The 20891-nt window shown below is 40.6% G+C and overlaps 2 protein-coding genes and 1 long non-coding RNA gene across 5 annotated transcripts; all 3 read left to right on the plus strand.

Moving 5' to 3' along the window:
* Positions 1 to 6234: 6234 nt before the first annotated feature.
* On the plus strand, positions 6235 to 9434 carry LOC116053403. Of its 2 annotated transcripts, none has more exons than XR_004105822.2 (3): positions 6235 to 6468; positions 7815 to 7905; positions 8646 to 9434. It is a non-coding gene; the product is annotated as an uncharacterized LOC116053403 (long non-coding RNA). The 2 variants fall into 2 exon arrangements; XR_004105821.2 differs by lacking the exon at positions 6235 to 6468 and adding an exon at positions 7109 to 7129.
* Positions 9435 to 10508: 1074 nt separating this feature from the next.
* On the plus strand, positions 10509 to 11616 carry LOC118494031. Its single transcript, XM_035996382.1, has 2 exons — positions 10509 to 10895; positions 11069 to 11616. The coding sequence occupies exons 1-2, from the start codon at positions 10703 to 10705 to the stop codon at positions 11614 to 11616; spliced, it is 741 nt and encodes a 246-aa protein (XP_035852275.1). The 5' UTR covers positions 10509 to 10702.
* Position 11617: 1 nt separating this feature from the next.
* On the plus strand, positions 11618 to 15222 carry LOC116053445. Of its 2 annotated transcripts, none has more exons than XM_035996305.1 (5): positions 11618 to 11953; positions 12081 to 12126; positions 12222 to 12372; positions 12450 to 12581; positions 14140 to 15222. In XM_035996305.1, the coding sequence occupies exons 1-4, from the start codon at positions 11654 to 11656 to the stop codon at positions 12577 to 12579; spliced, it is 627 nt and encodes a 208-aa protein (XP_035852198.1). In that variant the 5' UTR covers positions 11618 to 11653; the 3' UTR covers positions 12580 to 12581; positions 14140 to 15222. The 2 variants fall into 2 exon arrangements, with proteins under 2 accessions (XP_035852198.1, XP_031160424.2); XM_031304564.2 differs by having other exon boundaries at positions 14137 to 15221.
* The last annotated feature ends 5669 nt before the right edge of the window (positions 15223 to 20891 follow it).

Consider the following 20891-nt stretch of genomic DNA (forward strand, 5'->3'; position numbering starts at 1 on the left):
ATTTAAAAAAAAATGGATCCTCTGGGAATATCATCTTAATCTTAGCAGTCACTTAAAGCTGTGTTAGAAACGTTCAAATAGACAGAGATCAAATCTGGGGACTTTCAAATCGACACAATGAATGACATACCACCCACTCTCCCCATCTACCAGTTATTGGATTAATAATAATTGCAATCTCTCTCTGATTTCACGCTGCACACCGCACAAGTAGTTTTCCACACAATGGCGGGACACAGTAGAGTTGAGGAGTTGGAGGTGTGCAACTCTTCATCATATATCTGCATACTTCCTGCCAAAAATTCAGAATGATCTGCTGAAAACTGCCGATTGTCTTGTTTTCTACAAACATATTTGATAAAATGATCAACATTTTCAGCGCTATCCTCTGGGATAATTGCATTGTGTTACCTGTAGTCTATATCCTTGATGTTCCACTTCCGGGATTGTTCAGGGATTGTGCCGCCAGAAATTCCGACGGATGTCACTCTTTTCGGCTGGATGTCCGTTACCTTCCGCTTTCTTTGTGTTTACATTCTAACCTCTGGTGGATTTCTGAGGACTATGGTTAACTGCTCCTCAGATCTCTGCAGGGTAAATCCAGACAGCTAGCTAGACTATCTGTCCAATCTGAGTTTTCTGTTGCACGACTAAAACAATTTTTGAACGTACACATTCCACCAAAACAAGTTCCTCCTCGAAGCTATTTTGCAGCGGCACCGTGGCTCCGTCCAAGACAATTGTGATTGGTTTAAAGTGAACATATTATGCTTTTTGGCTTTTTCCCTTTCCTTTATTGTGTCATATATCTTTTTTGTGCACGTTATTACAAAGTGAAAAAGCCCAAAGTCCACCCCAAAGGGTCTTAGCATCTCCAACAGAAAACACTGTTCACAAACTGCTCCAAACAGCTCTGTTGTAGTCCAGCCTTTACTTCAGAGACAAACGTGGTCACTTTGGAACACACGTTATAATGCTCGCCTAGCTGCTAGCGTGGCAAGCCCTCATATTCTGCTTCTGACTGGCTAGGAGTCCTTACCTAGCTACTGTCAGGGCACACCCTCATACTCTGCTTCTGACTAGCTAGTAGTCCTTACCTAGGTACTGAGCATGTGCGACTCCCAACAAAGATTGAACAGAAGTGAGAGGTCTCACTCTGTAGCTAAAACAGAGAGCTCAACACACAGGGTGAAAAGAGGAGCTGCAGCAATGTGCAGTACAACAAAAATATGGTGTTTTTTGAAAATTAAACCATGTAAACCTATTCTGATATAACCTCTAAATATAATTATGAACCTAAAAAAATTGCATTATATGAGCACTTTAAAGAAATGTCAATAAAGCAGAGCACGTTTTCTCCCATTCCAGAATGCTGTGTGGACTAGCCTCCGCAGCGCTGTGGAGGAAGGTCTGGCAACGCAAGACTAGCTAAACCCTAACCCCATAGCAGATCAGAACACACTCATAAGAGACATATGTGCAAGAGTCATGTGGGAATGATGGGTTTTGTCCTTTAGGACTTGCTGTTCTTTTTGTCACAGCTTCACTGCCTCTCTCTTTCACAGATCTTTAAATAAATATTGTGTTGTACAGCAGTTGCACAAAACAGAGCAGATTTGTTCCTATCTTATCTGGATGTTAGCTGTCCCTCAATGTGCCACTGTCTGCAAGTCACTGAAAGAAAAGAAAATAACAGCATTGTGTTCATGTCTCCCAGACTAAAAAGGATTAGGACTCCCTGCTGTGAAGAAAAGCTGAAATCCACATTGTCGCCCTAGGAGCGACTTCAAAACTCTCAAAAGAGTGAACAGACATCACACATTTGTAAAGCACATGAATACTAATAGATGAAAACGGAATTAAATGAAATGTGTCATTACATTTAAAATGTTATCATACGACCCCATCATCACCCCACTCGACTTTACTGAGCTCCATGCATGAAAAAAAAATCTCAGAAAGTGATGCACGATTCTTTCTGGCAGAAAGATTACCAATTTAAACTTTCAGGGGAAACAGAATTCAAGATTCGAGAGTCATTAAGATGTAATGATTTATCTAAAAGTCCATGTTTCTATCTGTTTTTTTACCTCTATTTGTGGAACTTAATCTTCGTGATTATTTGTGGTAATAAAGCCACTTTTGGTTTCAAACGGGACACAAACCCCAGTCTCCTTATGAGTAACTTACGCTGTCTTTATACTCTCTTATACTTCGTCACCTTACTTTCAGCTTTCTTCCCGTCATAATTACTACCGCCAATAGAGAATGGCGCCACCATGAACGTAAAGATGAGTCGTGATTGCTGCTTGAACAAAAGATCTATGGGAGCATTTTTCGGGGGAGGACAGTCTCCACCGAAGATGGCGAAAGCTGTGGCCTCACAATGTTTACAAGGTATCTGTGTAAAATGAAAATTAAATTAACATGTTGCCCAAACAGCCTCTCTTGATCATAAAAGGTTGTGCAATTATGTGGGATGCAATGAATATATTTCAGTCAAATATTCTTCAAAATAAAAGGTAGAATATGTGTGGCATTTGCTGCTCAAAGCCTCTTCTGCTCTCCACACTGCTGGAATGTGTACGTGCACACCCTTTGCTTTAAAGAAAAACATGAACAAGAAGTCAGTGCTTCAAAGAAGGATCCGGTGATCACGCAGCTTATCGCCATCTGTGGTGTGTGTACCTGTGACAGCAGTAGCTTAAAGCTTTGGCAATAAAAGCTTTTCAGCACAAAGTTTCTGCCTCGAATTTCAACACCTGCTGATAAATCCTGGATTCTGGCGAGTCTGAACACCTTTGGCCTCGGCTCAGCTTTAGTCAGCAGATGCTACAGAGTCAGTGAATTATCTGAGCTGCTTGACGCCAGTTAAAACTACATCCTAAACTGCCCCATTGAAGTTACCTCCATGTGGTTGGAGGGCCCTGCTCAGTGTCACCTTGCCCCATTTTAATTGGTCATGTACTTCCCCAAACTACTAAATGTTTTCAATGTTTCAGTCTCTCAGAAGACAGGTTATGTTGTACTGGCAACTAGCTAAAGCTGTATGCTTACATGGCAACGCATTTTCATGAATGGGCTAGTACCATATCGTATGAATATTTATGCACACGATACATCTGATATCTACGAAAATAGGCAACCGCTGACTGGTCACGTGACACCGGCTAAAGAGCTCAGTGAGATGTCGCCAAATCAGCGCCAGTTGCTAGTTGAGTTTACCTGATATAAGGTGACTTTGAGCCAGGTACAGGACACCATGAGCTGCTGGTTGTTTTGGCGGACATTATGGTTAAGTTTATGCACCAAAACGACAAGTTAAGTTTAGGGTTAGGGGTTAGGGTTAGGGTTACGATCGTCACCTTGGCTCCATGTTAGTTGTCAATTTACTTCCCCAGACAAAAGTGTTTTCAATGTTTCAATCTCTCAGAAGACAGGTTGCTTTGTACTTTTGTAAACAGAAACATCAAATACATATTGCACACAAATGTACACTAATCTTAAAGGTCAATGTGTGAAATGTGTGGACAATGGGACAAGATGTAACGACCTTAGACACGACACTGGTGGACTTAAATGCACGACTCGAAAAACAGTATAAGTGTTAACAGAAGTATTTACTTGACAAAAGTTCAAACAAAGAAAAGCGCTCGCTTGGAGGATCAAACAATAGTCACAATGAATATTTATACATGAGGTAGGAGGAAACAGGTGAAACCAATCAGGGGCAGAGTAGACAATCACAATGGCGGGAAATTCACACAAAGGGAGGAAGTCAGGGTCTGAAACAAGAGGGAAAGGTGAATACAAAATAAAACAGGAAGTGCACAACAAGACTAGACATGAGTGACTTAACTTAACATACTTAACGAGACATAACACAAGATTTTGGTATCAAAATGAAACCTTCTGGTTTCCGGTTCATAGTCCAAGTAGTATTGACCAATTGCATTTGATCATGGTTTGGTTGCACGCAGGTAAACAGTCTGTGTGGTGAAAAAAAAACATGGAACGTATTGGCTGAAATGCAGTCTTATGACCCATCAGCTATCGTATGATGACAATTTAGCTTTTGCATTCATATGCAGATATCTGTTTATAAAGATGTCGTCTCTCAACTCCAACTTCATTGTCAGGTCGCACGTTGCTAATCAGACTGTAACAATAACCGGCGCACAGAAGAGGAAGTCTTGCCTGCGAGATCTGCTGGCTACACCAGAACCCCTTAAATATTTCCCCCAGAGGCTAAATCATTATCAGACCGATAGCCGAAGCTAACATTTACACAAAATTCACATATAGCAGCAGGACATCACTGTAGACAGTTGTCCTTTGTCGATGCTGCTGTTTGCATTTAACCTGCAGTGTCACACACAACAGACTGTTATTTTAAGCCCAGTTCAGACCAACAATTTGCGACGAGACGTCTAGTTAGCTAGCTGCAGCTGTATTCATACATAAATCATTTCACCAGTTCTCTCAACTGTGCTTTTACTGTAGTCTTTTCAACTCCTTGACGTGTAAAAGATTGATTTATTGCAGCTTCCATTACAGATCTACCCGCATACAAATCTAGTGACTAAACTCTTTGGTAGAGACCTTCTATCAGCACTTAAAGCAGCCATATTATGCTCATTTTCAGGTTCATAATTGTATTTTAAGGTTGTACCAGAATAGGTTTACATGGTTTAATTTTCAAAAAAAGACCATATTTTTGTTGTACTGCAGTGATCTCTCTCACTGCTGCAGATCCTCTTTTCAGCTGGTCTCTGTTTTAGCTACAGAGTGAGACCTCTTTTCTTCTTCTTCTTCTTCTGTACTATCTTTGATTGTACTTGCACATGTGCAGTAGCTCAGATGTAGATCATGTCAGCTAGCTAGCTCCATAGACAGTAAAAGAAAGGCTGTTTCTACAACTTCGGTCAGTTACAAGGCAGGATTAGCTGGGAGACTTCTAAATGAGGGCGCACATGTAAATAGTTCTTTTGTAGATTATGGTGAACTTGTGTGTGTTGTAGCAGTGCTTTGCTATTGAGAAAGAGGTAGCATGCTAGCATTAGCATTAGCGTTAGCATAACGCTAACGCTATGAGTTAATGGTTGCGGTTAGCCTGCTCGTTTCGGCTTGTGACGTCACAAGCCGTGCCAATTTTGAACAGCTCACCCAGAGACTGAAGGCAGGACACATTCAGAAACCGTATCTCACTCTAAACACCATGGATGGATTTTTTTCAAAGTTTGTATGTGTGTGGAAGCACCAGAGACACAAAAGAACACCCCAAATCCCAGAAAAAGTGATTTTTTTTCATAATATGGGCACTTTAAGATTTCTGGATACTAGAGCTGACACCAATTTGAGTTATATCAGACATGATATCATATGTAGTTTCAGATGTACTTTCCAGCACATTCAAAATACCCGAAACTCATTATGAAATGCAAACAGGCAAACAAGCAAAATTAAAGTTTAAACCTGTTTTTTCTTGCCACTAGAGAGCCAAAACAGAACCCTCTCAATCGTAACCCATGTTACAGTGTTTAAAGTTCTACCATTTGCCAATAATTACATCCAGCAGTGAGGAGCAACATGATCATCCCATTGGAGTCGTGTTTGTGTCCACCTGGTGAACAGAAGTCTAATATTTAGGCCCTACTCCCCTTTGAGCTCCGGTTAAGAGTGCGGATCGGCCGCATTTTTCTGTCCGAGCCCAGCCCGCGTCCGACAGGAATTAAGCTATTTATGTCCAAGCCGGACACACACTCTAAGAAATATCTGTATATTAACAGTTGTATGACTGTATATTTTAACATAAATTGTCCTTAGTACGTGATTCACAGATGTATTTCTGTTAATTTACACTTCGAATTGCATTATGGGAACTTCATCTCTGTCAAATTAGTTTCTGGCGGCCATATTCCATTCATGTACAAAGCAGAACGGCACGAAGTTGACCTGCATTGCGGTAAGTAGTTTTATGGAAAATATTAATGAAGTGACTGTAGCAGTATAGTTTAGCAGTATTAGTTTTGAAATGTTATATTGTCTGTTTTGGTAGCATTCAATTGTTAATTTCCGATGGTTAATGCTAATAACGTTAGCTAATATTGACGTTGAGCTGGTGTTCACAACGGCATTACTGTGTGCTATTAATCAGCACTTTGGGATTTGGAGATTAAAAAACGGATTTTTTTACCAACTGAGCAGCTTTGTATGAGGTATGTGTAACGTTAGGTCAAATAAGAACCCATTATGCCCCGCTTCAACATTATGTGTGGGTCCTTATCTATAAATTATTTACAGTACATTGTCCGTATTTTTAATCCGAGCGGGACTTTCGCGGCACATGAAACATTAACGTTTCCCTCGCTTTGACCCTCCCCCGCTCCACTGTGTGTGTCTGTCAACCACTGTGTGAACAAGTAAAAGTTTAACGTTAATCTCCTCCAGCTCCGCTTTGTGTAAAAGGTAATTATTTCATGGACATTTAGAAGAATATGATAAGGTTCATTTTGTTGGTATTGTGAGTTTACGTTTCGTTTGGTTGTGGTCAGACAGGCTAACGTTAACTAGCTAACGTTAACGTTAATATATTGCAGCGCGACATTAGTGGTTCATACTGAATTGTCTAGCTAGCTAATCCAACGTTCATTTCGTTAACGCTGTTGCCAGTTCCATGGGGTCTGGCTTGTCTCTGTTTGGCAGTTAAGTTAACGATATGAGGAGGCGAGGCTGTTAACGTTACATGACACATTACACATTTATCATATAATAGGGAACTTATTCTAAAGTGAATCTCTTGTCTCCCGAGCCCCGATCCTGTCATTGATAGTATTATAACATGTTTAATTTTTTTCGACTGAAATCCGAACAAATATATGGCACCTATACAGAGAGAATATTTATATTATCAAGCAAATTCACTTGTCAGTACCCCATTTCCGGTTTAGCATTGTAGCCTTTGAAATAAAAGCTGAGACTCAACGTAAGTTAGCTGGTGCAATTCATTGACCAAGTCTCGTGCTTTTATTTTGAAGGCTCTTCCGTTATAACGGTGTTCGGCAGTGCTAATGTTTTGATAGCGCGTGAAGTCGACAGAGTGAGTAAGTTAGTTAGTAACGTTTTGAGAGTAAGTAAAAAAAAGAATATTTTTGGAGATATTTTGTTGACTGAACAGGCTTACATGCATATTTTAACATTGGTGTTGGCTAGTTCTTCTGGAGTGAGTTTTTTAGGCTAGTTTGTGTGACGTTACAGAAGCTAACGTTAGCTAGCCATAGCTGTCTATGTCCTTTGCCCCAGAAATCATTACTCGTCACGTTACTTTTCTTGGCAGGCAGGCACAACTCAGTAAAATATTTGTGTGTGTAATAATCGCCTTTAACTCATAAAGTCTGTTGTCCACATATGAAGGAAAATATGCTGCAAAATGGGAGAGCTTGTACACTTGCGAACTTGTATAAAAACATTGAAACACTTTCACTTGTATTCAACATGCTTACACATTTGAGCTGATAAAATGGGAGCTTGTAGAAATTTGCTCTTACTGAAATTTTTACTCAGAAAATATTTACACCATTTTCTGAATGGGGTGTCACTAATATAGTGTAGATTGATGTTTACATAACTACAATGACAGCTAACATTTCGCATTTTGCAACAATTACCTTCATATCCACAGCGCTTAGTTGTTAGGTTTATGTGGCTTTTTGACTTAACTTTTAAAAAAGAGACAGTATATATAGTAGACATTAGAACAATTTGAATACAATGACTGTACTTGGAACTAAAATGACTGTTGTACTTGTTTTCAGATTTCTAACAGTGCAAACAACAGTTGGACGTCTCAGAAGACACCAAAGAAAGCCACGCAGTCTTGCTAGCCTTTACATCTCCTTACTACTGGTACTTTTATGGAATACCATGCTTTTGTTTTTTTGGAGTTTGCAATTAACTACTAGTGCAAACAACTTTTGGATGCCACCGATGACATTCTAGAAGCCATGCAGTCTTGCTAGCCTTTACACCGCATCATGCAATTTTTTTTGCTTGCTCTCACTATGATATTTAATTGTGGTATCTGCGAGTTTAGAAATGCCTCAGTTTCTGACTATGTAAAACATTGTAGAACCCATAGAAACATTAATAGGGCCATTTTTCCCTGTGGGTTTCCAGACTGCGGAAGAAGCTTTTCCTCTTACAATTCTTTTAATGTGCACTTGTCCAGATTTCACCATGAGGGGAGGAAGCTGTCTTTTAATCGTAACGTTTCTGTGCAGTTGAAGTGTTCTTGGGAGTTTTGTGGCAAAGAATGTGGAAGCATAAAATGTCTTATAGTTCACCTTAAGTGTCATTTGCAAGAGGGTCTTGAAGTGACGTGTCCTTATAGTGGATGTGCAAAGACTTTTAAAGTCATATCCTCTTTTACATCTCATTTATCAAGATGTCACAAGCAGTGTGATGTTACACATATTGATCAAAGTTATATCAGGGAAACAACAGAGTATGCACCTGCTGGTTCGGATAATGGGTCAGACATTGATAGTGAAGTACAAACAGTGCAGCAAGATGGCGAGTCTGACCCAGGGTCAGCCCAGGATAAATTCACTGAAAACATGGCTCTTTTTTTTTTCTTGGCTTACAAGCAAAGTATCTGGTCCCTGCATCTACAGTCTCGGAGATTGCAAGTGAAATGAGATTACTACAGGATATGCAGCATGAGTTTACTATGGATTTGTTTTCAAGAGGTCTCCAAGAATATGGTGTGCAAGATGAGGCTTTACAAAATCTAGGGAAATGTGCATATGAACAAAGCCCTATGCAGCGCACTCTACGTGCAAGTAGTGGCACCTTAACCACACACCACAAAAGACTTCAGATTTACAGGAGAGAATTCAACTTGGTAGAACCAGTACAAATAACTTTAGGCCATGATGACAAAGGCAAGACAAGACATTTTCACTATGTTCCCATTTTAGAAAGCTTAAAAGCTATCTTGAGAAATGGAAGTGTACAGCATCAAATTCTAAATCCTACTCATGCTGACGAGAGCATGCTATGTGACATTGGAGATGGTTCGGTCTCTAAATCTAATGAACTGTTTGCCTCTGATCCGCATGCTCTTCAGATCATGTTGTTTCAAGATGCTTTTGAAGTCGCAAACCCTCTGGGGTCCGCCAGGCTAAAACACAAAGTTCTTGCTGTGTACTACACTTTAGGTAATGTCTATGCACACCACCGATCCACCGTTGACTCAATACAGCTTGTACTACTTTGTTTGGAGAAGGACTGTAAGTTGTTTGGACCTGAGAGAGTTTTTGATGTTTTGTTATCAGACTTGTGTGACCTGGAGTCAACAGGCATTTGTGTTGAAGGGAAAACCTTCAGAGGTAGTATTGCCTGTGTCATTGGAGACAATCTTGGGTCTCACTATCTTGGGGGGATTTACTGAAAATTTCAGCTGTGCAGAATATTTTTGCAGGTACTGTCATGTTAAAAAAGAGGATTTTCAAAGAAATCCTCTTTCTACAGCCACCGAGAGAACACCAGCTAGTTACAGTGAATCATTGCTGGAGTTGGAAAATAACCCAGAAATCCTAATGCACAAAGTCATCAAGTCAAACAGTGTTTTGAACAAACTCGCACATTTCCATGTTTGTGCACCAGGACTCCCACCCTGCCTTGCCCATGATTTATTTGAGGGCATAGTTGACTATGATTTGGCGATGTACCTGCAGTTCCTAGTAAAATCAAGGAAGTGGTTCAGTTATGATGTACTTAACCGCAGAATTGTGACTTTTAGAGGTGAGAGTCGGAATAAGGCTAATGTTTTACCTACCAATGGGACCAAACTTGGGGGACATGCTGCCCAAAACTGGTGGCTTCTTCGGTTCTTGCCAGTACTGTTACATGACAAGGTCAGAGACCCTAAGGATGAAGTTTGGCAACTTGTACTGCTACTTAGGCAGGTGGTTGAGCTTGTGTGTGCTCCTGCACTGTCAGAATCACAGGCTGCCTACATGAAGGTCCTCATTGAGGAGTAAATAGAAACGAGGCATCTCCTCTTCCCACTTAAAAAGCTTAGACCTAAACATCATTACCTTTTACATTATTCAGATCTCACATTACAGTTTGGACCCTTAATTCGTATATGGACTATGCGATTTGAGAGCAAGCACAGCTATTTCAAGAGGTGTATTCGGGCAAGTAAGAACTGCAGAAACATCACAAAATCCCTTTCAGAGAGGCATCAGTTGCTGCAGGCCTACCAAAGCAGGGGCAATCTGTTCTCTCCGGAGTTGATCATGTCTGACTGTACAAGGTTTTACCCAGAGTTGTATGATAGTCAAGTTAAGGACGTGTTTAAAGTGTTTGATGTCTCACCATCAAATGCGGTAGTGACAGACAAAATTACTGTACGAGGCACATGCTATGCAAATGACATGCTTGTTATTTTGAGCTGCGAGGGTGGAGAGTTAACTCTCGGGCTGATTGCACGCATTGTAGTGAAACAACAAACGACTGTGCTTCTTTTGCTCCGACAGAAAAGAGCAAGTCTTGATCCAGATCTTGGTGTTTTTGAAGTAGAGAGTGAAGGTGGTACTTTTATTTGCCAAAGACTTGATGGGCTTCTTGATTACATCCCACTTAGACACCACCGTAGAGGTGGCAGACTGCTGGTTGCTCTTAAACACAGTCCACCATGGAGCCTGTAAGGGAGAAGATCAGAAGCACACTGCCTTCACTGGAAGAGGAGCAAATAGAAACTCTTGTCACAAAGTTGACGGATATTGGAGTTACAAATCTGGAAGACTGCACGTTTTTAACAGCAGCTGACTTGGATGGGATTTTGTCATTGATACAGTCCAGGCGGCTGATAAATGCATTCTCCTCAGGTAGGTAATGGGCTTGATTATTCATTTAAACACACACACACACACACACACACACACACTTAAATCAACCTTCTTGGCATGACAGTGCATTCAGCTCTTTCTCAGTGTCTCTGTGTCACACAGTCGTTCTCCTTTTTGAAATTCCCATTTTTTAATTGATTGTTCCTCCCTAGCATCTCAGAGCACCATGGTTGTGTCCGGTGCGCCAAGCGAGCATCTGGTGGGGACGCCAACTGTGGTGCTAAATGAGCATCTGGTGGGGACGCCAAGTGCGACGCCTCCACAGAAGTTTCAAATCCCTTGGCAGAAGTTCCCAGTTACGTTGATGAATGCACTGAAGGAGAAGAAGAGACCACCACCAAAAGATAGAAGGCACATGATCCGGATCATCATGGAAGACATGATGGCTACTGACACCAGACCAGGCAGAAGCAAGTTGAAGCAGATTGCACAGCAGCTGGTTGAGAGATACCCTGATTCCTTCTTGTACAAATGTGGCATTAATGTTGTGGGTCAAGGTTTTGCATCCCTTGTAATGCAAATGGAGAACAGGGTTGAGAATGTCAGAAGACAGTATGCTTTTAGCATATCCCATGAAGGGAGGCCAAAGAAAAAATGCAGATCTTCTGACCGTTATGGTTGTACTCAGTGGCAACCCGAGTCACTGAATGACTTTAACAGCCATGAGGATAAAAAGAAAATGCTACAAGATGCCTTTTAAAGAAAACCTTCTCCCTCAGAGTGACATTAAAAGACTGATGTCTGAAACATACTATGCCCAGCGCATCACTCTGAATAGTGAGGAAAATATAATCAAAGTCATGGAAGAATGGCCTTACCTCTTCGACACCACCCATCTGCTCGACCACACAGAGAAACTAATAGGATTTCCTGTCCAAACCAAATTGCTGGACCAAATTCAGGAGAAGGGCAAGATCATTACGGAGTTTCTTGGTAGCAAGGGAATCACAGGAGTAACTAGAGAGCCATTGAAACTCCTCCAGGGTCTAGTGAAGTACCTCGCAGAGGAGCAAAAGGTGCTTTTAATAAATGAAGAAGTAAGTTCCACAGCAAAACATCAATTCACTAATTTAGTAAATTGTGATTTAGCCCAACAAATATGTCTATGCAGCTTGGCATATCACATCTTCCCCTCTGCCTATTCTGTCTTCACCTCTCTCACAGGATGCCTTAGCAGAGCTGCCATGCACCCCGTGTATCATAGTTATGGGTAAGGATATAAATATATATATATAAAAATATTGGGAGGTGTTGTGTATTTGTTTAATTAATTGAAAGATGCATGTCATTATTTATGTTTTGCAGATGAAGGAAGATACAAGATGTCAGTGGATGAAGTCACAGTTGACATCATCGGCTGTCCACTAGTTGCTGTGAGCTATATGTTCAGCCTATATTATGTGCTGAATATAAAGTATCCAAAGGGAGCAGCCCTGACTCTGGAGTTCATCCAGAGGTAAGTTTTGGCCATATTTTTTGTCAGTTTTATAGTATTTATTTTGCAATGTCAAGTGACATGTTTGTTTGCCACAGGTGCCTGCTAGGGATAAACCCAGAACGGGGCACGAAAGCAGAAAAGGGGGGGAAACAGTACAACATTCCCCCAAAACTGCTTCGATTCCTGTCTGACCTTAATGACTTCAAGAATCCGTGGAAGATTTAAAGGTAATTACACACACCTTTGTTACTCACACCGGTGTTAATTAGTGCTGGGCAGTACGTATGACCAAAAATTTGTGTCACGTTTTTTTTTTTTTTTTTTAAGATTCTGGCGGTATCATGTTATTTTCTTTCTTTTGCCTGGCCTTTTATACAGGTTTATAATGGCTTATTCAAAAACATTCCAATGTCGTCATGTTTACTAAAAGCTTTGATTACTAAAGGGTTTGCTTGGCTCCATAACATTATACAATAATGTTATATGAAGGAGAATGCGTGAAACTGTTCCAGAATCTAAACTATTTTATTGTGCAAACTAGGGGTGTAACAGTACATAGAAGTCACGGTTCGGTACAATGGAGTAATAAAACATGAAACATGAAAATACAACATCTCTGTTTTCTGCAAAGACGAACTAAATTACCTGATTAATGCAACGTTAACACAACGTCTCCCGGCCCTTTTTCACCGCAGAAAGCTGCTCGCTGCCTGGCTAAAGCTAATATAGTTAGCCTAAAGAAACAAGGTGTCTGTCCCAACTAACGTTACGGTTTGGAACCGCGACGCTGGAAACATAACACTAATCTACAGCAGCAGTCTTATCCACCACTCTCTCGCCTGTACTACTGGAACTGACTGGGAAACCAAAGTTATCCCAAACTTGCGATCTTAAAGAGGCCGGCGGGTCCTCTAACTCTTGTGGGTCGCCACCACTCGCCATACTCGTCCTTAGAGCTGCTATCTCTGACTGCATTTATAGGCGGAGCTCGGCTACATAGGCGCCAATCAGAGCTTCAGAGCTAAGGCGGAGCTACAGATTAGGTGTCGCTAAAGAATCCACCTATCTAACAGTAATTTAGCATTACATTAATTAATTTGCATTGGAGTCTTATTTATACCGTGTATTCTCCGTGTAAATTCATGCACCGAATCGTGACGCCCGTACCGTACCGTTTCGGTTCAATACGAATACATATACCGTTCCACCCCTAGTGCAAACTGCAAGCTAGTAAAATAAACTTAAACGCTGTTTTAATTTTTTTTATTTTTTATTAATTAGCAAAATCCCTATGTATGTAACTCCTCCTAGAGCGTCAGTCCCATCTGCACCAAAATTTGCGTGTAAACTTGGTGGACCCTCATGACAAAAACTTATTAAAAGAATTTTGATAGTTAAAAATATGTGCAAGTTATAGAGGACCGACTTCCTGTATGTGCCAATCAAAACAGGAAGTGTTGCGTATCTAACAGTTATTCTGAATCAGAGGAAACTCCGCACAGCTGTTCCCCGTGCTCTGCTGAGACTGTGTGCACATTTGAAGTAAATCGCCCAGGCATCCCACCAGTACCCCTGATATGCTGCAAGGAGCGAGGGCCCGTTCAACGCTGCTTGCAACTTTAACTATTTTACGTTTTTGTATTAGAAAGAAACTCTTTCTAACTTATTTCATTTCTGACAAACAATAAATAAACAGTTAAAAGTGTAGTGTTAATTTTATTATTACTATTACTGTATATTGCTATTAAATTGGTAATAAGTAATTCTGTTTTTGTTTTACAGCAGAAGAAGCATCTCAAATGGAGAGAAAGGAGAAGGATGTGTCTGCGTACAGCTATCTTTATGGAGGACAACCATGGGGTATTAACTTTTTTTAAATGAGGACCATTTCGCAAAGTGAGGACATTTAAGCCGGCCTCACTTTATTTTCACTGTAATGGCCTTTAGAGGCTATTTACATGCTTCTTTCAAGTTTTCAGAGAGATCCTCAGAAAGGTGCAAAAATCAGTTACTGTGCATCTACACCTGTGTACGTACTCTGAATACACACACTTTTGCTCTCTGTTGTCCTCTACTGACATGGATTTATTTGCACTGGAGAAACTAAAACTAGAGAAAGACATGTCACATGGTTTTAGTAGGTGAAATGAAATGCATATTCAATTTCATTCTGGTCTATTTAACTATACTTGTGTTATATTGTAGAAAGTATTTTCATACTCTGCCTGAGATGTACTTAAAATGTAAACAGCTACATGTTTTTAATTCCAAATTGACCTACTCTCAATGTATAGCCTTTTTTGTGAGAAATGTTTTATGTTACAGCCTGACCGAGGTTTCAGTGGCCGTTTTATTACTCTGCATTCTGCATTGAGTCAATGTACAACAGAAGTACACACACTGTGTTCATCAGCATACACCTTGTTCATGTTATCGATCGGCCAGTTGGATGCTGGTTGACCTTTAGTGGGAGGACTGTATTTTTCTTAAAATTGTAAACTTCACTCCAACTCTTCAGATGTGTGCTTACACAGGCATACAGTATTTATGGATGATTTAAATTCCAATACAACTACTGCTTTTGTTGGATAAAAACTGGGTGTTAGTGGCTTAGATTGTTATTGTTACACATGCTAAGCCTCTGTCCAATACATCAAGATAACCAAAGCTCACAAGCATATTTACTATATGCACACATGTTCTGATAGTGATGTTGATAGGGTTTTTTTTGTCCCCAAGAGCCACAGGTCATTTGTGTGGGTCCCAGGGAAATTTAGTGGATCTCCGATAAGGCTGCACAATATGAGGAAAATGTGCGATAACGTTGTTGAATATCGCGATAATGATATAGCTTGTAATGTGACAAATTGTGTTAATGTTTGTTAAACTTAATATGGTTTCCCTTTGGGTAATGTTTTTGTCCTTTGTATTTTTAAGGAATTTTAAAAGATGAGTTAATAAAAATCTTTTTTTCATCACAGATTTGTTTAAAATGTTTTACAGAAATGTATTACCACTATACGTACACCATTAATTAACAGAAAACTTAAATTTGTATTGCTGTAAGTAATAAAAATGGTCTTCCTTATTTAAACCTTAAATTAGAAAATCACAATTTTTTTAATTACAGGACAAAGTGCCGGTAATGAGCTGCCAGTACATTTGCTGTTATTTTACGGATTTATGTAAGATTCACAGAGAATGTTTTTTTTTTTTTTTACTGTAGGTACACATTAAATAACAGAAAATGCTCCGGTTTTTTTTTTACTGTAGGTACACATTAAATAACAGAAAATGCTCCGTTTTTTTACCATTGACACGGTTATTTAACTGAAAAATTCCGTTTTTTAATTACGGTACAATGTCCGGGTAATGAGCTGCCAGTATTTAGTTATAGTTATTTTACGGATTTATTTCTTAGAGTGCAGTTAAAATCTTATTTTTTTCTCATACTATTGACACATGTACGTTTGTTTGTGTGGAAAGCCCGCTTTTATCAAGCAACTGTAGGAAGGCATTCAGAAATGTCAAAAGATGAGTGCACACGGGGCAACAAGCGCACGTTAACACAGGCGCGCAACTACATAATAAGCTGTTTTAAATTTAAAATGTTCAATGCCTTATCACGCTGATGTGACCGAGCCCCACCCGAACCCGAACATAATTTCTAAATATCTGTCTGAACCCGGCCCATCGGGTACCGTATCCATCCTCTACTTGTTCTCCACCAAATCCTCAAAAAATGATCTGTCTCTTCAGCTGCTAAATGCTCCACTGTGTTCACCAGCTCGGAATTAGTTTGATGAAAACAGCTGCCTGCTGCTGCTGCTAAAACATTAGGTTAGTGATGAGCTGAGTAAATGTTCAGTAAAACAAAAACTATGATCTAAAAGAGGCTAAAAATCTCCGTAGAGCTGCAGAGTTGGTTAGAATTCTCTGTGCCCCCTTTAAGTGACAGATTCATTCTTAATAACAAAAAGATATATAAATGCGGATTATTGTGTTTCTGATTCTCCATTTTCGAACACACGGGGCAGCAGGCATCGCTCTGTTAGTTCTTGACCCCATGAGAACATCTTTATCCTTAAGGAAACATGAATTATTAACTGTTAAAACTCTCCTTCAAATGTCACATTGATAATCTTGTGTGCCGACTCAGGCAAAAAGTTGGCTATTTCTACAGAAACAAAAGCATATTTCCCATGTTTTGTAGGAAAAGGGTAGTTGAGGCAATTTTCATGTCGGTCTTGGACTATGGTGATGTGATTTGTATAGACATGCATCCTCTCAGTCTATCACTCCGCCTTGAAATTCATAACCGGTCATGTCTATGGTACATATCATTGTATTTTATATGAAAGTGTTGGGTGGTCTTCTCTCCAAGAGAGACGTGATACTCACTGGTATATTATTGGAAAACTACCATACTAACTATGACATTGTAAAGGAATGTCGCCCCTCAATGATCTCTCGAGTATAAATAAAGGTTGAGTGAATAAATGAATGCATTTACAGGTTTTGACGTTGCTTTTGTGTCCCAAAAAAACTGTAATAGTGTTTAAAGGAGTAGTGAGACAGTGCAGAGTGATGATTAAAGGGATTTATGATCAGCAATATGCGCAGCTTGGCTTCCCAGAGACACGTTACTGCCACCTACTGATTCAAAATGGAATAACATGAGATTTTATGGAGGCAAAAGTAAAAGAATAAAAAAAAAAAAAGTATAAAATCAAAGAGACAAAACACTTCGTTTGGGCCTCTCATATTTAAAGAAAAGACATTGAGACAACAAGTAAGGAGAGGATAAAAAGCTAAGATGGGTGGAGTCGACATTAAAGGGTGAAGGAGCGGACAGGAGAGGAGGAGGAGAGGAGCAGGAGGAGGGAAGAAAGAACAAGAAAGGATAGGGGAGAGCATGTGTCATATTTCTGCGAGCCACGCGGGAACAGAAAACAAGGCCATCGTCTGCGAAGTGAAGTGACAGCTGGGGGATGTTTGGCTGCACTTCCAACACTTTGTCTGTTGTCGCTAAAATAGAGCAAGCGTCTAAAGCTCCCCAGCCCACCGCTGAAAAGAGGATCAAGAGCTTTCGTGAAAGAAGAGCTAAGAAATGCTTCTGTTGTACCACATACTGCCTCGTTTCTTCACCTGGCACACTCCCCTGTTCAGGCATGACACAGGGAAAAAGGAATACTCCAAGGCTTTTGTTCAGGAATGTAACCCAGCCATTTCACAGACGAAGAACTGTACTTTTGCCTTTTTAAAGTGTGAGAACTTAATTACTTGCACCCGTCACAATTCGTAATTTTGCATACTGTTAATGCCATTTTCAGATCTTTTACTCTTTACTAAAGAAGCATCACTCACACACTTGAAATATCGCACTGCACAGTGAAGGGAACTGCTCCTGTCTACCTCGAAGTAGTCTATATCCGTGACTTTCCACTTCCAGGATTGCTCCAGTGCCACAGAAAAATTCCGCCAGATGTCACTCTTTTCGGCCAAAAGTGTCCGTCACCTTTCCTCTTTCTTTGTGTTGGCATTCTAAACTCGGGTGGATTCATGAGGACTATAGTTAACTGCTCCTCAGATCTCTGCAGGGTAAATCCAGACAGCTAGCTAGACTATCTATCCAATCTGAGTTTTCTGTTGCACGACTAAAACAACCTTTGAACGTGCACACGTTCCACCAAAACAAGTTCCTTCCCGAGGCTATTTTGCAGCGGCACTGTGGCTCCGCTCGGCGTTTAGCGCCGCCCAAGACGATTGTGATTGGTTTAAAGAAATGCTAATGAATCAGAGCACGTTTTTCTACCATCCCGGAATGCTATGTGGACTAGTCAGACCCTCCTCTGCAGCGCTGTGGAGGAAGGTCTGGCAAAGCGCGACTACACCTCCAAGCCATGGTCAACCCCTTCTGCCGCTGGATGATTGGCCACACCATGTGGTTGCTCATCTCAGTCAAGACTTGTCTCTGCTGTGGCTTCACAGTGGTAGAATAAACTGCCATGTGACTGCCCATCTTCCACAACTGCAGAAAGCCTACCTTTTCAGATTACACCTGGACAGCCACTTACTAACAGCTATTTTCCTTAGGAATGAAAAAGAAAATCAACTTCTCTGCACTTGTGTTGCTCTCAACACACATTTAGTTGTTTGCTTGAGCGGGATGCACTTTGAATTTTTGATGGAATCGAGCTTGTTCTTAGATGTTACATGTACATGATACATGATACATTTTGTAATTCATTTTTTTCATATAGTGTCCAAAGTTTGACTATTTCTGCCGATATTTAATGCTAGTATATTCTGAATACTGCCTTAGGTTTTATTTATTTTTTTGCACATCCAAACATTCTTTATCTGTCTCTCATGTGTAGTGCAAGAAGTGTAAAAGTGTTTCTTGTCAGTATACCAATATTTCGACAGTGCATCTTGGAAAATGTCAAAAAAAAGGGCTTCTAATTTCAAAGATCTGACAACATCAAGCGGATTCTTAACCCTTTAGATATTGACTGGTCGTATTCTTTAATCGAGCAGTTAAATTTCTTTCTCTATAAAACCTACAGGTACTGCTGACTGTCGTGGCATTATGGGTTGAAATATTGACCTGAGATGCGTTCAGGGTAACATGACTGACAGAAGAGTCTTCCAATCGGCTGAGGTTAGCCATCAAGATTGATTCCTCCAAGACCCCAAGGATTTTTTTTTATTGAGTGATTATCGGTCCTTTGGGCATCCAGTGGATCTAAAACCTCCGATCAAAGGATTAGATCAGCTGCAGCATGTATTGATCGCCTTTTAATCCCAATACGCCAAACGGACAGCATTATGGGAGAACTTGACCAACATGTCCTGTGACAGGATTGCGAGGACAAAATAAAAGTCTTTAAAAGTTTTGTTCCACACTGAAAAAACAAACAATTAACAGCAAAGCACAGGATGTAATTTATGTCCAAAGTTAACAAACTAACGCATTTACAGACTCCTCTTTTACGGATCCATCATGAGTCATTGCTCACACAATGTGGAAGCTTTTTGCAGTAATCGTCGCTCCACAAAATGTCACAAATAATTTCATACTCTTTACAGATGGAGATGACCCAACGTTAGCACTTGCTGGAAATGACGTGTTTGGCCAATTCTACATTGCAATCGCTAAAACATAAATTATGCTTTCTCCCTGTCACTGACTGTATGTCTGTCATAAACAACCAAATGGAGAAAAAGAGGATTGAATTATTTAAATGTGTGTACGTCTCCAGTGGGGATGGAGGAGAGGGAGAGACAGGAGCGGACAGGAAATAAAACAAGTCCTCTGCAATTTACGCCTCAAGGCTGAGTGTTCTTTAATGGAGGGTCTGCAGGGTGATCGATCGGATCTAAAGGACAGGAAGAGGAGGAAAGGCTTCAGCGGTGGAGATAAGAGAGAGTGGAGAAAGGCTGCATTTATACCTCTTATCAAAATGTGGCCTGTGTGCAGATACCCTATGAGAATACTGAGAAATCTGATTATGTGCTCTGCATTTATGCCTGGTCACTTATGCATTCTTGTCATCTGCATTGTAATAGGATCCTATTTTTGCATGGACAATAAAAAGCTGGCAGGAGACGCCATCAATGAAAACAAACGTGGCAGGTTTAGGGTCATTTGAGGTGACACTGAGGCACACAAGCTCCTTCAAACCTCACGTCTTCCCACGTTACTGCACTGATATGATCTATATTGACGTTGAAAATTTTGCCAGATGTCCCTCGTTTCGGATGTCCGTTACCTTCGGCTTTCTTTGTGTTGTAATTCTAAACTCCGGTGGATTTATGAGGACTATGGTTAACTGCTCCTCAGATCTCTGCAGGGTAAATCCAGACAGCTAGCTAGACTATCTGTCCAATCTGAGTTTTCTGTTGCACGACTAAAACAACTTTTGAACCTAAACGTTCCACCAAAACAAGTTCCTTCCCGAGGCTATTTTGCAGCGGTACCGTTGCTCCGTCTGGCGCTAAGCTGCGTCTGGCACTTTTGTTTTTTTCTCTTGGCCTAAAAATGGTAAAATTTAGGGACACTAAGGGCATACTCACACTTGGCCCAGTTGCCCGAGCACGATTGTCCCCTCTCACCACCCCACCCAGATGGCCTGCACTCACACTGCAAATAAAACATTCAGGGCCAAGCACGGTTACATCATTACATTGCGGGACTCACGACTACAATTCCCGTTCGTCTGTTAAGTAAGAACCAGACACAGGCACGTTTAGCGATCACACTGATGCGAACCATGCCCGAGTCCAACTGAACTGTGCTTTAGCCAGGGCACGATTTAAGTTTCAAGTGTGAGTACACCCTGAGTAGAAACCAGTGTTATTTGTCTTTTAAAAACTACTATGTGTACTTATAAAATTCAGGTCCCTTCCTCCCCTCTACATGTCTAATCCAAGTTGGTTTCCAGTGTGGAATGGGATCATTGCTGCACTTTTTGGCCAATACGGAAAGTACACCACTACAACCGCTGCTAACCGTAAGTGTAACGAGCGTTTCA

The sequence above is a fragment of the Sander lucioperca genome, chromosome 20 (genome assembly GCF_008315115.2).
Source record: "Sander lucioperca isolate FBNREF2018 chromosome 20, SLUC_FBN_1.2, whole genome shotgun sequence".
Taxonomy (NCBI): Eukaryota; Metazoa; Chordata; class Actinopteri; order Perciformes; family Percidae; genus Sander; species Sander lucioperca.

What these genes read in the sequence shown, in the direction of transcription:
- LOC116053445 (XM_035996305.1), top strand. Translation starts at nt 11,654, where the DNA reads ATGTCTGAAACATACTATGCCCAGCGCATCACTCTGAATAGTGAGGAA. An exon ending in TGCTTTTAATAAATGAAGAA is followed by an intron (nt 11,954 to 12,080) that starts GTAAGTTCCACA and finishes CCTCTCTCACAG; the next exon opens with GATGCCTTAGCAGAGCTGCC. An exon ending in ACTCTGGAGTTCATCCAGAG is followed by an intron (nt 12,373 to 12,449) that starts GTAAGTTTTGGC and finishes TGTTTGCCACAG; the next exon opens with GTGCCTGCTAGGGATAAACC.
- LOC118494031 (XM_035996382.1), top strand. Translation starts at nt 10,703, where the DNA reads ATGGAGCCTGTAAGGGAGAAGATCAGAAGCACACTGCCTTCACTGGAA. An exon ending in GATAAATGCATTCTCCTCAG is followed by an intron (nt 10,896 to 11,068) that starts GTAGGTAATGGG and finishes GTTCCTCCCTAG; the next exon opens with CATCTCAGAGCACCATGGTT.